Here is a 17,590-nt window from a genome sequence, read left to right on the forward strand (position 1 = left end):
GCTGCGAAGAGTAAAAGGAGCGCCATGGTCCACGGGTTAATGACCAAAAGAAATGGAGCATCATTTACAACAATAATCATCACAGCAGTGTTGAGTGCACATTGCTTCAACATTAGACAAGAGAACAGTGAGATTGTGAACACGGTGTGTCACGGTTCCTTAATCCCTTTTCTCTATTAACAGGGCATGATAGTTCCGGATTATCCCCCATCCACTATTTTTTTACACGTTTATCCGCCATCCACTATGCATGATAGATCAACAGTCACACTTATTCACAAGCGAGGCAGATGGCGAACGCCTGGAAGGCTGACAAGGGGATACCGGAAATCCATCGTGAATGCATCGTCCTCAATTTTCCCAAACTGCAGGATGACTGTCTCCTCGTCTCCCAACACCCCGTGGGTTACTGGTGCCAGCTGGGGCGACAGATTGGCATAGATTGTCAAAGAGATTCTATGAGGTCCTAGTTTGATCCACATTGACTGAAGTGAAGTATTGCTGCGAAGAAACTAACATAAAAAAGCAGCCAAATCAATTGGCTTACAAGGAAATAACTCAAAACTGTGGATTGGGAAGAGCTAGCTGAACATAAGCAGAAAGTCAGCTAGCACATTTCCTAGTTCTTCATTACCTGATAAAACAACAGCACTACAATGCCTGGTTCCTATGTCTACATAATCACATTATAGTTCTAGACTTCTAGTGACTTGACATTTAATCAACAGAAGTGTACTCATATCCCACCGATCAGCTAGCAAAACGGAAGTTATGTTTAGACCTCACCTCATCTTTCCAACACCTGAGTTACTTCCTGGATATAGATCATCAGAGTCGTAAGAGATGATATATTCTGTATGTGCCCCATGTCTGAATCTTCGAGCAGCCAGTAGAAACATCCCTTTTATCTGTTAGGGCTGTCAAAGTAGTACAGATACTATTAAGTTGAGATCATATATTTAACCATTCTGGAAAAGTAAGCGTACACATAGGCAACAGTATTAGAAGATTGATTTGCAATTTTTGTTACCACAAACTCTACAACATGTCATCAGATTGACAATTAAGGGAGAAGAAGTATAAACAGGCAAAAGAAGATTTGTCAGTTGGGTCCATCCCAAATTTCAAGGAATGCCTAACCTTTGAACACCCAGAGACATCCATAAAATGATGGATTCCTGCAAGCAAGGATTAACTTAAGAGTAATGATGGACATAAATATAAATCACAAAGTTGACTTGCAAAGTACTCACCTGCAATAAAGTATTCAACTAAAAATCATCATCCCAGGAATTCCCCTTATCGAGCTTATCAAAAATTGTTATCAGAAACTGCTGCAGCATGTCACCTGAAGGCTCAAGTTGAATCATTCTAGATATATTTATATCCTTACTCATTCTCAAAAGAATATTCGTCAATTAAAAGCATCCTTCCCATGCAACAAAAAGTTTTTTGTGAAGGAAAACACAGTTAAAAGGTTAGAACCCACCGTATAGCACACCTGATCCTAGCAAATGGATAGCTCGTAATACTAAGTGTCCGTCCATTAATCTCCATTCAACCGTTAGCTTGCATATGATTTGCTTTCCAATGTGATCCACCTAACAAAGGTGAAGAAAGCACAAGCCTGTTATACATATGAACTCACAAGAAATAGAGTGTAAATATAACTTTTGAGAAGACCTGTCTCTTTACACATTTAGAAAGGCATTCTTGGATAATACCCACTGGATGAAGGAGGTCTTTCAAAGCCATGCTCTGAATAAACTTTCAGAACTCTCGACGCAAGTGTGCTATCTCTCTGCAGAGGTAAGATCTGCGACAACGTGACATTTTCCTGGAGGAGTAAAGGGCAATGGGGTTACAGTACAGCTAATGAGAAAACTTGAAGAACAAACTAAACCATAATTCAGAAGCAACTCTTACATTTACACATGGAAGAAGAGTCGGAAATGCATAAAGGTCCTCCCAAGGTCCTTCTATCATCCTCTTGGCGGACATATTCCAAGTCATCAAACCGAAAGCCAAACTTATAGTCAGTTCCGTCCAGTCTGGGAAAAGATGTTGCAGATTGTGTATCGCCACAAATGCTAGTCCCAGCAGAATGGTGATCACCAAATATAGCTCTCCGCATGTTCTCATCATTCAGCAGAGGAAGATCAAAACATTTAGAGATATTCAAGTTGCTCCAAGAGTTTGGATTCCTCCACAGTACATCTCCGCAAGTACTGCTGCAGAGTTATAGATAAACCAAAGAAAACATAAAAGGGTGGTTGCTTGCAATAAATAAATGAACCCATCCAACCTGCAACTGCCTTACAATGAACAGACTTCATTGCTATTTTGCCAGCAACCAAAGAAAACATAAAAGAGCGAGAGCTAGCGGGCCGCCGCCGCTCAGCTCCGGGTCGCGCGCGAGAGGGGGAAGGCAGGGGTTGCGACGCCACTGTTGTGATCCAGGTCGCGCGCGAGGGAGGGTGGAGCACACCGCCGTCGTCGCCTTCGGATGGTGACACCGCCGCCGCCGTCTCCAGGTTGGGATCTGGAGGGACATGGAGGGAATGGGCCGGGTTGGGATCTGCACGGGCCACGGGGCATAACCGAAGAGGAAATTTAATCCCCGGCCTGGTTGATCCACGGGGATTGGGTCCCCGGCCTGGGTGATCCACGGGGATCGGGTCGTGAACCCAAACGAACGAAGCCGAAAGGTGGGTGGGGTTAAACTCGATGGACAACTAGACCAGATCAGGTCTCGTAGGATTTTCTTCCCCTCTCGCTCCGTGGCTCGTCTTCCTCCCTCCTCGTCGCGCGAGCGCCGCCGCCGAGCGCCCCAGCCAGCCCCCTAGCTCCCTCGTCTTCCTCCTCGCTCGAGCGAGCGCCTCCACCGCAGGTTGATCTCCCCTTCGATTCTCTCTCTCTCTCTCTCCCGACCGTTTCTCCTCCAATCGCCCCACGGACGGATTCCGCCCTTTAGCTCCTCGTTTCATCTTCCCCAATTCACAACTGAGGGCAAAAATCAAGGTACCCTACCTTGCCCTACTGGGTCCTCCGCCCGTGATTTTTTTGCACGTCGTCGCTGATTTGATTTGTGGTTGCTTCTTCCTTTGGTCAGGACAACGCCCGAGGGACAGGGAACTGTGAGTGAGTGAGTTCGGTTTTGGCGATGAGATTTGGCTTGGCGATTGATTGCTGATGGCGAACCACGAGCTGGTTCTCGGGCACGGGCAGGATGCGGCGGAGCTAGCGCTGGGGCAGAACCACCACGACTTCGGGCAGGATCATCATGGGCTCGTCCTCGGCCACAGCCACGACCTCGGCCTAGGCCATCCGCAGGACCACGATTTTGTTCTAAGCCACGACCACGGGCATGAGCATGACCATGCTCTCGTTCTCAGGCACCACCACCACCACGACAGCCAGCTGGTCCTCGGCCATGACCACACCGGTGATCTTGCTTTGGGGCAAGGCCATGACGAGGACTCGCTGGACGGGGAAGGCCATCACGATCTCGGCTTGTCGGAGAACCATGAGTTGGCGCTAGCGGAACCACATCCCCTCGTGGACGATGATAATCTTGATCATCACTTCACGCTCGAGCAAGCTCACGAGCTTGCACTTGAGCCGGCCCATGACTTCTCTCAGGGCCCTCTTGCTGTTGCCCCTGTGGTCCAGTCGCGGATGATGGTCGTGAGCACCGAGTTTCAGCTCGCCGTGGGGCAGGAATTTCCTGATGTCATGAGCTGCCGCAGGGCTATCCGCGACACTGCCATTGCCTGCCACTTTGAGATACAGACAGTCAAGTCCGACAAGACACGCTTCACTGCCAAGTGCGCTGCTGAGGGCTGCCCGTGGCGCATCCATGCTGCAAAGCTTCCTGGAGTGCCTACTTTCTCCATCAGAACTATACTCGACAACCATAGTTGTGTGGGGATAAACCATCTTGGCCACCAGCAGGCGTCTGTTCAATGGGTTGCAAGTACTGTTGAAGAGAGGCTGCGCGAGAACCCACACTGCAAGCCCAAGGAAATTTTGGAAGAAATCCACAAGTCGCATGGGATCACACTATCGTACAAGCAGGCTTGGAGAGGGAAAGAGCGGATCATGGCAACAGTTCGAGGGTCTTTTGAAGAAGGATATCGACTCCTGCCTGAGTACTGTCGGCAAATAGAAAGAACAAACCCAGGAAGCATCGCTCGCATATATGGGAACCCGGATGATAACTGCTTCCGGCGACTCTTCATATCGTTCTATGCATCAATATATGGTTTTGTGAATGCATGCCGTCCGCTCATTGGTCTCGATAAAACTACTCTGAAGAACAAGTATCTCGGCACCTTGTTTCTTGCCACTGCTTTTGATGGTGATGGTGCTCTCTTTCCTCTGGCATTTGGCGTGGTTGATGACGAAAATGATGAGAACTGGATATGGTTTTTGTCTGAGCTGCATGAATTGCTGGAGAAGAACACGGAGAACATGCCAAGGCTCACCATCTTGTCAGATAGGCGCAAGGGTATTGTTGATGGAGTCGATATCAACTTCCCAACTGCATTCCATGGGTACTGCATGCGCCATCTTAGTGAAACTTTCCGGAAAGAGTTCAACAATTCAGTGCTTGTCAACCTTCTCTGGGAAGCTGCCAGTGTGCTGACCGCAACAGATTTTGAAACTAAGCTTCTAGAGATCGAGGACACCTCACAAGAAGCTGTTGCTTGGATAAGAGAAATACCTCCTCGACTTTGGGCCACGGCTTTCTTTGATGGACCACGGTACGGTCAGTTAACAGCAAACATCACAGAGTCGCTGAATTCTTGGATACTGGACGCCTCCAGCCTCCCCATAAATCAGATGATGGAGTGCCTCCGTCGGCAGCTGATGACGTGGTTCAACGAACGCCGAGAAGCGAGCATGCAGTGGACGACTATCCTTGTGCCCACGGCGGAGCGCCGCGTGCAGGAGGCCATCGAGCGTGCACAGAACTACCGAGTTGCCCGTGCCAGCGAGGCGGAGTTCGAGGTCATCTCACCTCACGAGGGGACAAACGTCGTGGACATCCGCAACAGGGTCTGCCTATGCCGCGGGTGGCAGCTCTACGGCATGCCCTGTGCCCACGGTGTGGCAGCGCTCCTCTCCTGCCGGCAGAACGTCCACCGCTACACAGAGAGCTTCTTCACCATCGCGATGTACCGCAAGACCTACTCGCAGACCATACACCCCATCCCGGACAAGACGCACTGGAATGAGACGCCAGAGGACCAGGGTGAGGCTGAGCAGGGCAGGCTGGAGGTGATCATCAACCCGCCCAAGTCGCTGAGACCCCCCGGGAGGCCGAGGAAGAAGAGGGTCCGTGCTGAGGACCTCGGCCGGGTCAAGCGAGTCGTGCATTGCAGCCGATGCAACCAGACGGGCCATTTCAGAACCACCTGTGTTGCTCCCATATGAGCTCTGGAGCAAGCAGCTGCTGCAGTGCTGTTGGTGCTGTGAAGAACACTGTTAGAAGTCCCAGTGTCTACTACGCAAACTTCCTGCTTGCAGATTAGTGTTCCATTGGTCATTGTAGATTATGTGCTGCTGTTGGTTTAGCTGTGATAATTTATTTAATATGTTGTTAACTTTCTAAAACGAGGGGGAATACAAGAGTAATTATGTGCTCAATGTGTTCCTTGAAACTTCCGTCACTCCTGGATAAACTCGCATGTAAAGGTCGCTGTGAGACGGATATTTGTTTACTTTTATGAGATTTTTTTACCACATTCCTATCCCACATTTTTTTTAACCAACATTACTATCACAAGAAATATGATTTCACTTGATGAAGGAACGATGGGATATTTTCGCCATTGCATTCAATACCTTCCTCAGATCACTCTGTTCACATGATTTCATTTTGTTTTGCAAGTACATATAGTACGTTGTACAACATGTTTTCTTATCTCTAAGACGACGTGGAGAGCGTAAGAGATGCTCATTGTTGCATATAATAGCACATTACAATGAAATCAGATTGCATTTCCTCGATGAAACAGTTGCGCTGGATTTCCAGCCCATCCAAATGTTATTCCTGAAGAATGAAGCCTGGGTTTTATATGCATGCCTGATGCGGAGACCGGGAGGCAGCTGATGTACAGCGTATTATCAGCAAGGAAACACAGGCGTTGGTACTTCCCTCTTGATTCCTCCCATGCCGTGGTCACTCAAGGGATAATTTGGCCATTGTCAAGGCTAGCACCTTGACTCCGTTCGCCTTGTCCTCCGGCGACGCATACTCTTCGGGCTTGTGGCTGTATCCTGCAACCAGAAGGTCAAGTTCAGCAACCATTTACGTCGCGGTAGTTTGCTAGTTTTGCTTGTGTATCGTAAAACTTGAACATTATATCACTTCAACAGACACATAATCAGCATTCTAAGAGATCTCTTAAAATCAGCACTTTCAATTTACATTTTTTTTTCTTGGCATGTACTTCTGAACTGGCATCTGATTATTAGGTTATCTGGCGCACTGCAGCATCTTAACTACTCCGTGGTCAATATGAAACGGGAAGTGGAGTACAAACCTTTGTACTAACAGGGAATGAAGATCATACACATTGGTCTGCAGAGCAAAGACAAGTGCACGTGTTACTCGAGGGCATTCACAATGAAAGATAACTGTAATTAATACCGGAAATGAAGTAAACATCATATTCCACATATAGCTAGCCAGAATATTTTGGTACACAAGTCAAAGACGAAATCAGCAATGTGGGAAATCCCTGTCGGGGCCCAGTACATCACCTGGCCATGAAGAGTGAATCGTGATAGGCTCTGCTGCTGATCATCAATTTGTATTGTAGGCCCAACTGTTTTGCAGCAAATTCCATTGCGTTAATTACTGATTTGTCAGACAGAGCAGGTGGATCCTGATTGATGATCTTGAATTCTGATAGCTCTACTCCGCGGAGCTTTGATATCTCAACTGCAGATTGGTGAACCTTCTCAATGACATCATTCCTTCTTTTCTCATCAATATCTCTTACATCTGTACACACGAAGAGGGGATTTACAAGTTGTAAAAATATCATATTTTAAATAGTAATTTTATCAAAGGAACAGACTCCTACCAGTTCCAGGTGTGATTTACTTGGGATGCTATTGATAGCCCCTGGATGTAGCTGCAGAATACCTAAGATCTGGGCAAGCTTACAGTGAACATCTTCTTATGATGTTGGTTGACCACTGGCTGTCTAAATATCCTTTCACAACGAAAACAGCACTCAAATATAGAATTGCTCATCTATATAGCCAGGGTAAACGACCACTGGCTGTCTAAATATCCTTTCACAACGAAATCACTCAAATATAGAATTGCTCATCTATACAGCCAGGGTAAACCATTCTAAATTATGCTTGCGCCTCTTTCCATTTAAGCATCAACATATTTTCAAATTGCAAGTCTCATGGTTTAGCTAAATAAGATACATATTCTACATTCTTTTGTATGAACAGAAAACATGATCTAATCAGGCATTAATGAAGACTAAAGTGGAGGTGACTTTGGAAATGCAGGCTAATAAGCATCCTATTTGCCAGATTCAAAGCATTCTTTTCGTGCAGCTGCAAATCAAAATTTGCCAAGAAACATCCAAATATACCGCAGGATACTACGCCGCTATGGCAGCACAGGCCTGAACTAATAGTACACATGACTTTGAAAATAAAACCTAATTTATCAAACGTACCAACAGTGCCAACTGTATCAATTGACCCTGAATCCAGAACATGTTTCTCAACTGCTAATGCCAGCTCAGCTGCCGCCAATCCAGCATCATTTCTGTAAACACCTCTTTGTCTCTTTACCATAGATATACATGGATACCCTTCAATAAATAATGTAATATGAAAATACTAACCTTGCGGGCATAAGCACTGCTCCAGCATGGCCCCCATTCCCTTCAAATTCCACCTTAATACTTGCAGGAGCAGCAATAGCAGTAACAATGCCAATTGGGATTGTTAGGACATACATGAGTAAGACGAATTCCGAACCACATACACATCAATTCAACTCTAAATCCAACCTTCTTTTTACAAGATGGGACCCTGTTCAATGTGCAATTCTACAAAAGAAAAATAATTATCTTGCTTCAAAAATACATCATGTAGATCCTCTGGATGTATCTTGTAGCCAGCAGAGTCAGTAGCATCAATGAATGATAAATTCTGGTTGTCAACTGTCCTTTTTAGGGATTGAGCTAGTTCCTCACTCCCTGCCATCAAGCATCTGCAGATTTTCAAGAAGTGAGAAGATGAGAACCAACAAATTAGGATCAGCCACAAGTAGCAGAACAGAATTGATTCTTAAAATAAGATGTAACATGTGCTAAATAAGGGTCAACCTTCCCAAGCAGATAATTCCAAATCTTGTAGGTTCCTCTGATGTAAACATAATAACCTCCAAAGACCTTTTTGGCTGGAAACCGGACCTGTAAACAGTATGATATATGCAGGTTGAGCATGTAATGTTTGTTTCAAGATGAAAACAACAACAGAGTTTGACACTATATAGCGTCGAGTTATATCTCCAATTCTTCAGTATGGAAGTATTTTTCATCGATAAATGGAACTAAATGTAATATTTATATAGCCTTTTGCAACTTCGAATGGTACAGGAATGATTGAAGCAATTCTGAAATGCAATCAATTTCATGATATTCAGTGTCTATCTTAAAGTTGTTTAGCCCTCAAATGTTTAATATAAGATAAAACATGCTCTGGTCTGTATGCTCTGAACTAGATATTCAGGGCTAAAACACATTTTTCATGGATGGAGAGAATGAGAAGAGGTGCATCTTATTAAAAATTGCATTAATGCAAAAAAGTGAAGTAGAGGTGCATCATGATACTTCCACCTAGCCAAACAAATCCAACTTTCCTTTTGCCATTTCATAAGTATCAGATTCATGATTCACAAAAAGAGTTTAAAAGATTAATTGGTGGGATTTTATGATGGAGGTGGACCTTTATCAGTCTAATAGAAAGCTGGAGGAAAGAACTAGCATATATGTGTATGCAGGATATAGTTCAATTAGATAAATGACCCAAAATAGCTGTTCAAATGCAGGTTAGGCATCTAACAATATGAATAAAATAAAATGTAAGCATGGTGTATAAAAAAAGAGAACTTTTCAGTACCCCGATACTCCTTGAAGAGATATGGAGTACCAATTAAATCTAGCCCTCCAATTAAAGGGGTAATTTAGAATTTTACTCTTACTAATTAGTACTGTAATTACCAAGGGGCAGGGTAATCTTGACGCTAGCCTTTTCTAACCCCGGGAGCATCAGTGTCGCCAGAAAAATCGATTATCGCAAAACAGTTCTCTTCCCGATCAAGCGACACAGGCCGCCGCCTCTTCATCCTGCTCTCTCCACCCATTGCATGCGCGTGTCGTCCCTCCTCTCCATCGATCAAATCAGGCTGGCTCCTCCCTGCGGAGTGTGTGTGTGCCAACAGTTCAGAGAATTGCCGCAAGCAGAACATGTGAATCTTTTTTCTTTGTGCCGGCTCAATTCTCAGCCCATTGGGATTGCACTTGAATAGATTCACAACCATGGATACTCCATGGATCAAGTGATTGATTGGCTAAAAAGCATCGGTGTCTTTTTTGTTCATCTGGGCTTAATTTTCTTGGATTCTCACATACAATCGGAACTTGTGAATATGTTTTATGTATACAATCTGGGCATGCGGTGATTGTCTGACTGACGCCGCATGCGCGATAACCTCAGTCACCGCGTTGTCGAGAGCTGGATTTTAGGATTGGGATGAGATTGCCGTTGCATGTATATGAATGGATTTCGTGATTTGCTTACTCCGACGCAGCCAAGTGATACCAGGCTCCACCGTCGTGGTGGCCTCCCCGGCAGTGAGTGCGGCCCGCCCCGTCAAGCATTAGGTGTTTTGTTTTGGGGATTAGCAGAAAGTAGGGACAAAAGTGCAAAATGGTTATGTTGTGATTACCACTTAACCCCTTATGTCATTGTACTCCCTGCTTTTTTGGAGTGGTACTCCTAAAAATTTGAATTGGAGTACCAGGTAAAATTAACCGTTAGATTTGATTGGATAGACGGTCCATATTAATTCCTGGGTACCGTAAAAGAGCTCAAAAAAACATGCTAAAAATGAAATGGAATACACATTTGTTTAAATGATGAAAGACAATTCTAAGAATCTCTACCTTTTTAGCACACTGATTCCCTCAAGAGCACCCAGAACACCAACAACACCATTAGGGAATGCAAACGGCATCCCTAAACACCATCATATTTGCCTGAAAATGGAATGGCATCAACATGAGAACCAGTTGCAACTGCTCCTAGTTCCGCTTCATAACCCACCCTGTAGAGAAGTATGCAATATTACAATATGCCAAGAAACTATCATATCGGGAACTCGAGCAAAGAAAATTAGCAATGCAAGAAATATGCTATTCCACTCATACAAAGGAAGGCCTTTTTTTCGAAAATGGAAGCTTTTATTGATCTCAAAGTTATATCGAGCGATACAACCAAAGAGGTTCACACCCCTGGCCTCTGCGCCGAAGCACACACAGCCACACAAAGGAAGGCCTTCAAGGCTCATTTGCTAACTTAATCTTTGGCATTGTTCATATGTAACAAATTCCAAAGCAAGACACATAAATCAAGACAGAATCCAAATCCTAGAGGTAACCAAAGACCAACTCACCAGCGGCCAAATATGTTACCAACATCATCTTCTCGAACAGCAAGGCCAAGCTCTTTCATTATCCCTTTTATGTACCTAGACATTAAGAGAAGAAATCAATGACCAGCATAGATAGTCACTACCCAGTATGCACATCATCACTGGCTAACAACATGTATAGTTGTATCTGTACATGTATAACCATTCGAAATGCAACAGGCAATGGCCACTCTGTTAAATCAGAAGCAACACAAATTCATAACATAGTAAGTCGACCGGTCAATTCCATGTCCATGAAATAAAGTTATCTTAAAATTTGTTTCGAAGCAGACTCAGGTCATCCTGCAGAGGCTATCAGAAGAAAAGCAAACTGAGGCAGTCACGATTGCAAGTTCGCAACCAGTGGCCAACTCTCTGTGATGACCACAGGATAGGTAACTCTCAGCCTCAGGATTCAGGAGGGGTACGTGAATTTAGAACTGGATTGTGTGCGGTATATCCTCACCTTCGAGCTTGCACGTCCTTGTCGCTGTACAACAGCACACGCGTCACCGACGGCGCAGGAGAATCAGAGAACGAGGCCAGTTCATCAATCTGCGCAACGAGAGCAGCAAAAAGCCATTATCACATTGCCAACCGCAGATTATAGGCGCCAAATAGAACAGGTTCGGTCGGGGATCACAGTTCAATGATCCAACGTCAGCATACGCGCGGCGTCTCGACGGACGCGGAAGCAAGGCGAGTTTCCAATGCAAGGGGGGTGGAGGAGGTAGGGACCGGCGGGGTGGCGTTACCTGGCGCTGGAGGCCTTCGGAGTCTACGCGCAAGAGATATGCACGGTAGCCCTCGCCGACGTCGGAGGCGGGGAAGCCGGCGAACTCCTCCATGGTCCGCCGCGCCACCGCGCCGTCGTGGCCCTGCGCCGCGGCGCCGGCGACGAGCAGGAGGAGGAAGAGGGACGGGACCATGGCTTCGCCTCCGCAGCCGCTGCCCTCTGGCTCGATGGGGAAGAGAAGAGAGACGGGGGAATGAAGAAGAAGTGGGAGATGACGCGACGGCAGTGGTGTGGTGTGGCGAGGAAGACGACATGAGAGCATCTCTTCTCCATCTCCAACGGGTTTTCCCTAACAGCGCGTTTGGATGTTGATATTTCGGCTGTATTGGTGCGGCCCAATTCTGATGTCTGATGTTTGGATGGCTTGGTAATTCAGAGGCAGAATTGAACCCCAATACCGTATGGAATTGGGAATCAGGCTTCCATTCAGTACCGTGGAGTTGTGGTGATTTTCAGTCATGGCATGGCATGCAGCTTATATTCAAGGATAGACTCGTCCTGCATACCACCGAATAGACTCCTTCAGATGCATTATTATCAAACATCGCAGATTCCCAAGAAAATTAAGCTGCTAAGAGTAAAAGGAGCGCCATGGTACACGGGTTAATGACCAAAAGAAATGGACCATCATTTACAACAACAATCACCACAGCAGTGTTGAGTGCACATTGCTTCAACATTAGACAAGAGAACAGTGAGATTGTGAACACGGTCACGGTTCCTTAATCCGTTTTCTCCCGTATTAACAGGGCATGATAGTTCAGGATTATCCGCCATCCACTATGCATGATAGATCAACAGTTACACTTATTCACAAGCCAGCTTCGTGCCGAAGCTGGTGAGGCAGATGGCGAATGCCTGGAAGGCTGACAGGGGATACCGGAAATCCATCGTGAATGCATCGTCCTCAATTTTCCCAAACTGCAGGATGACTGTCTCCTCATCTCCAACGCCCCATGGATTACTGGTGCCAGCTGGGGCGACGAGCTGGAAATTCTTCACAGATGCAACGGTCACCCGACCATGGAAATTCAAGCACCAGCACTGCAGATGCTCGTGCCATCGAGGTGCTTTGTTTCTTAGAGACAAGGAACTTGAGGTGCTTTGTGGCTTCTCTTTCGATGGATCTGATGCAGCAGCCTGATCCACAGGGCACTGGATATTGCACTGCATTCTTCTTGGTCCTCTTGATTTGAGGAAGTTGAACTTGTATGTTACTTGCCCAACTTCAAAACTACCCCCTGAAACATGGGGGCTGATTTGCTTGCTTGCAAAGCGACGACTTGATCGGCTCTTCAACAGCTTAGCGCCATCATATGGTTGCTGGCTATCATAGATGATGAACTTTGTCCCCAGGAAGTCAGATCTACATAAGTGAACTCAAAATAATGTTCAGGCCAACAAATAAATGTTCGAGAAACAAACTTGCATAAACCTGCAAATTACTGAATTTACCAAGCACTAGAACATAGGTACTTGGTAGTAGTCACTTGATTAGATACACTAAATAATTGACAGCCAATACCAATCTAAGAAACAAGCCCAAGAAACCGGCTACGACCATTTAACAAGAGTCAATCACCCTCAGTCCCAACCACATTTTCCTAAAAGTGGTGCATCAACCACCTAGTACTTAAGGAATGTAGAACATATCATTTGTTGTGTCCAATTTCATGTGCCTAATATAAGAAGGTTACCACCTACTATGCTGCTGGCGTACTGCACACAATATCTTGCATTCTTATTAATGCAAAGCTGGATCTAGATCTGGATATAGCTAATAAATTGTATTATAACAATAAATGGATTGGCCCATGGCCACACTTTCCAACAAGGTGGGCAACATGATGATACAATGAATATTTAAAAGAACATGTATTGATGAAACTGAAACTATTTCTACAATAGAAGTCAAATCTGTCATATCATGTCTGCCTGCAAACAGAGCAAAGGAGTATAATATAATCCAAGTACACATATATATTTCAAAAATACCTCCATTCATGTTATTTGACGGGTCACAAATATGGGTAAAACAAATTTCTTGGACCAGAACATCCTGGTGGTTGGATAATATCTGAAGATGTGTGGTGTAGGCAACAGTGGCTGGAAATTGGTAACTGTAGACGGTAGAGAAAGAATCAAGCAAGGCAGCAGGGCCAACTTAGGCAGCCAACCTGTGCTCAATAGAGTTCAGGATGGGGACTATTGCACTTCTATACCGTAAATTCAACATGGTCAGCAAAGAACAGTATTTGGCACAGATTGTCAAAGAGATCCTATGAGGTCCTAGTTTGATCCACATTGACTGAAGCAAAGTATTGCTGTGAAGAAACTAACATAGAAAAGCAGCCAAAATCAATTGGCTTACAAGGGTCATAACTCAAAATGGTGGATTGGGAAGATTTCTGCATTTGCTAGGTGAATCTTACATATAAGTAGAAAGTCAGCTAGCACATCTCCTAGTTTTTCATTACCTGATAAAACAGCAGCACACGACTACAATGCCTGGTTCTTATGGCTACATAATCAGTTAATCACATTACAGTTCTAGTGACTTGACATTTATGAATCAACAAAAGTGTACTCATATCCCACTGATCAGCTAGCACAACAGAAGTTATGTTTAGACCTCACCTCATCTTTCCAACACCTGAGTTACTTCCTGGATATAGATCATCAGAGTCGTAAGAGATGATATATTCTGTATGTGCCCCATGTCTGAATCTTCGAGCAGCCAGTAGAAACTTCCCTTTATCTGTTAGGGCTGTCAAAGCAGTACAGATACTATTAACTTGAGATCATATATTTAACCATTCTGGAAAAATAAGTCTACACATAGGCAACAGCATTATAAGATTGATTTGCAATTTTCGTTACCACAAACTCTACAGCATGTCATCAGATTGACAATTTAAGGGAGAAGAAGTATAAACGGGCAAAAGAAGATTGCCAGTTGGGTCCATCCCAAATTTGAAGGAATGCCTAACGTTTGAACACCCAGAGACATCCATCAAATAAGCACCATGCAATTTAACAATACAGTAAGCTGTAACTCCGAGGGCTGGCTAATCATCTTCTATCTTGCGAACTACTTTACTAATATTCCTCACAACTGACATGGAAAATGTCGAATCAACGCAGTGATGTGTTTATTCCTTATCCCTATTTTCTATTACAGCAGTATTTGACTAATCTAATAAGCTGTTGCCTGTACTGTCAATATAGCATTTTCTCTTCTTTTCAATCCCCATGCTTTGGAGAGTCACAAATTGATGTATCACATGGACTCCATTTACCATGGAATGAGTCAATACCTTGTGCATGGAGAGCTTAAGGAGTTATGATCGTATCAAGTAGGTGACAAGTCATCGGTACAAAGAAGAATTAACTTGCCAACTATCGAAGAATATCCTGCTCCTGTGATAGGATTCTATTTAGATATATAGGAAGTCTGTTTTAAATAATGTAGGTGGGACACCAAAGTAGGTGTGAGGGTCTTCGTCATAATGGTACAAGAAAGTTGTGACTCTCCAGCACTAAGAAGATTGCAACGTTGCAAGTTATTAGCTGTGTGCCCTGCTTATTTGGCAGTACCTAATAATTTTTCCTTATTATAAACACGAGTTGATAAATTAATAAATAATAAGATTGCGTCATCAGGTACCACAGGTAGAACAGGAACCTTGACATAGTCAATTAGCAGCACTTTTAGTTGCGTACTTGGCAGTATGACAATACTTATATTAAATCAAAAGAAAGATGTGGAAATCCTATGGTAGCCGAAGCTGCACCAATTCCATAATACCGTATTATAAACATGAAGAGCCATAAATTATCCGTTACCTTGCGTTAAGCTGAGATAAAGATAAAAGGTGGAGTTATTTTTGTTCCTCCTGATAAAGCAGTGCATCGGTGCATCCCTTGGTCCAGGCTGTACCAGAAAAATATACAGATCCACCAAATCAGTATATAGAAGTAAACCCTTTACATATCAGTATACCCTATTAAGAGACAAGAATCAAATCCATTTGTCAGAATAAGCAACTTCTATATATGAGCATACCATACACCCATAGTGTTTTATTACTAACTTCCACCAGCTATCTCACTGTATTAGCATTGGTCACCAAAAAGTACGGCGTGAAAGCATGATGCAGCCAAATGAAGAAAATAAAGAGGATAAGATAAAGAAGTTCCTTGCTTCTAAATGTTTGCATCAGATGATATCATGAAAACCAAAAAAGGAGCTACAAAGATCGTTAGGTCACAAATATCAATCAGCTCAATCATCCTAACACATCGCACACACCAATTAGAGACATGATATTAACAAAAAAAATACTGCTTTGAAACCCTGAACCTATTGCAATTCATTCCCACAACTGCATATGTATAAATACAACAGAACATGACTGAATCCAACAATTGACCACCGAATTCACCTCAAACTGAATCAAGCTGCACAAGTGGAGGCCGCAGAAATATCATTTCCTCAATCAGCAGTTGGAATTAGTCACTGGTAGGATCGAATCGACTATTTACAAAGGCAAATCCGAGTCAAATGCCCCAAATCCTCAGACCACGCATCAATTCACGAGCAAAATTGGCCTAGAAAACCAGATCGAAGCAGCTACGAATAAAAAAAAGAGTCAGGGTTCGGTGGGGGGGCTCACCTGCTTGAGCGACGAAGGGAAGGTGATCCGGCCGCACTCGAGCGGGGGCCGCACGACGGAGACGGCGGCGTCGCGCCACCGTCGGCACACGCAGGCGCAGGCGACGACGTCGCGGCGCGGGGGCCAGCGGTCGGCGCGGGCGTCGACGCGGCGCACGATCTCGGTGAGCAGCTCCGGGAGCAGGCGCGACCACCGCTCCTCGTCGACCTCCTCCTGCCGCCCGGCGTCCTCCTCGGGGGCGATCTCGGGCGAGACCTTGGCCTCGTTCCCGCCGACGACGGCGCCCGCGGGGGAGCGGGAGCAGGAGGAGCAGGACAGCCAGGAGGAGTAGCTGCGCCGCCACAGGGCCATGACTGTTCCACGCAAACGCGCGCTAGAGGGGGTTGGGGATGGAGGGGGGGGGGGAAGGCTGGCTGCGATCTCTCCCCCCGAGAGCTTCTAGAAGCTTCGAGGCGAGAGATGGAAAGGGGACGGGCGCGGGGAGAGGGCCGGATAAAGGGGATCGGAGCGAGACGAACGACGACCAGCGCAGCGAAGCGAGCCAACGGAAGGAACGAACGAACGAACGGAAAAGGCAAATCAACGGAAAAGGCAAAATATAAGTGGAGCGCGGAAAATTAATAGTCCAAGTGCGTCGCCGTGCTCGTGCGCCTCCTGTAAATGAATTCCTGCTGTAAAATAAATAAAAAGTGAAGTGAATCCCACGTCTTGTTCCCCCCAACTACACGCTCCGTGTGACATGACACGTGGGGACCAGCAAATGCAGCACGGGGCCCACCCGTGTTTAAGGCTCCGTCCGTGTTGACGGGTGGGGATTTCTGTGGGTAGGCAGGCACCGTCGTGGAGGAAGCGGCGGACGACGACGAGTCCACGGACTCCACACAGGCTGACAGCTAGATGCGACGATCAATTAAACTCGACGCCGACTCCGGACTCCTAGCATTGAAGCGACCGAGTGCGCCCTGTAGAGTAGAGTCGCCGTGAAGCTGAGCCCTTCTCCGGTTCTCCCTTGGCTCAGCCCACCGCCGACAGCGACGGCCGCCCGGCCTCGTGTCCCCCCGGCCCCCGGGCGCGCCCTCGCACCGGGAGACGTCGCCACCCGCACGCGCCCTCGGTGCTTTGCCTTTTGCCCCACGCGCGCGGATCATCCATCGCGCACTGCTCCCGATTGGACTTGGACGTGCGCCCGCTGTAACACAGTTCTTGGCTGGCGCGGGTACAAGTCCAAGTGCCGACGTCGTGCTCCAGGGGTCCAGACTCCGCTGTACAGTAAAACTCCTCATCTCGGAGACCTCTAGACTTTCGTCCAAGTCGTGCTCCATGGTCCAGACGTCTCTAGAGCTCGCGGCGTTGCGTGATGCACGCCTCCTCGACCCG

The 17,590-nt window shown here is 45.9% G+C and overlaps 3 protein-coding genes and 1 long non-coding RNA gene across 12 annotated transcripts; 1 reads left to right on the forward strand and 3 right to left on the reverse strand.

Moving 5' to 3' along the window:
* Nucleotides 1–45: 45 nt before the first annotated feature.
* LOC104582616 lies at nt 46–2,909 on the reverse strand. 9 transcript variants are annotated; one of them, XR_002963421.1, is made up of 7 exons: nt 2,321–2,909; nt 1,927–2,231; nt 1,684–1,837; nt 1,490–1,601; nt 1,254–1,348; nt 1,141–1,178; nt 64–917 (listed from the first exon to the last, which is right to left on the reverse strand). It is a non-coding gene; the product is annotated as an uncharacterized LOC104582616 (long non-coding RNA). The 9 variants fall into 9 exon arrangements; XR_730437.3 differs by having other exon boundaries at nt 64–501; nt 787–917; nt 1,927–2,909; XR_730435.3 differs by having other exon boundaries at nt 64–512; nt 787–917; nt 1,927–2,909.
* Nucleotides 2,910–2,959: 50 nt separating this feature from the next.
* LOC100835098 lies at nt 2,960–5,748 on the forward strand. The gene is made up of 2 exons (XM_003568066.3): nt 2,960–3,021; nt 3,113–5,748. Exon 2 carries the CDS (start codon nt 3,193–3,195, stop codon nt 5,437–5,439), a length of 2,247 nt encoding a protein of 748 aa, XP_003568114.1. The 5' UTR covers nt 2,960–3,021; nt 3,113–3,192; the 3' UTR covers nt 5,440–5,748.
* An 89-nt stretch (nt 5,749–5,837) lies between these two features.
* On the reverse strand, nt 5,838–11,976 carry LOC100832540 (probable ureidoglycolate hydrolase). The gene is given in 12 exon segments (XM_024459360.1): nt 5,838–6,285; nt 6,552–6,589; nt 6,772–7,015; nt 7,098–7,807; nt 7,887–7,988; nt 8,054–8,257; nt 8,373–8,459; nt 10,215–10,266; nt 10,299–10,375; nt 10,724–10,798; nt 11,208–11,296; nt 11,497–11,976. Coding segments are annotated over 9 exon segments (1,293 nt in total). The 5' UTR covers nt 11,800–11,976; the 3' UTR covers nt 5,838–6,285; nt 6,552–6,589; nt 6,772–7,015; nt 7,098–7,503.
* Nucleotides 11,977–12,142: 166 nt separating this feature from the next.
* LOC100835634 (tubby-like F-box protein 9) lies at nt 12,143–16,804 on the reverse strand. The gene is made up of 4 exons (XM_003568068.4): nt 16,214–16,804; nt 15,384–15,471; nt 14,175–14,304; nt 12,143–12,903 (listed from the first exon to the last, which is right to left on the reverse strand). The coding sequence occupies exons 1-4, from the start codon at nt 16,562–16,564 to the stop codon at nt 12,345–12,347; spliced, it is 1,128 nt and encodes a 375-aa protein (XP_003568116.1). The 5' UTR covers nt 16,565–16,804; the 3' UTR covers nt 12,143–12,344.
* Between the last annotated feature and the right edge of the window lie 786 nt (nt 16,805–17,590).

Source organism: Brachypodium distachyon, chromosome 2 (genome assembly GCF_000005505.3).
Source record: "Brachypodium distachyon strain Bd21 chromosome 2, Brachypodium_distachyon_v3.0, whole genome shotgun sequence".
Lineage (NCBI taxonomy): Eukaryota > Viridiplantae > Streptophyta > Magnoliopsida > Poales > Poaceae > Brachypodium > Brachypodium distachyon.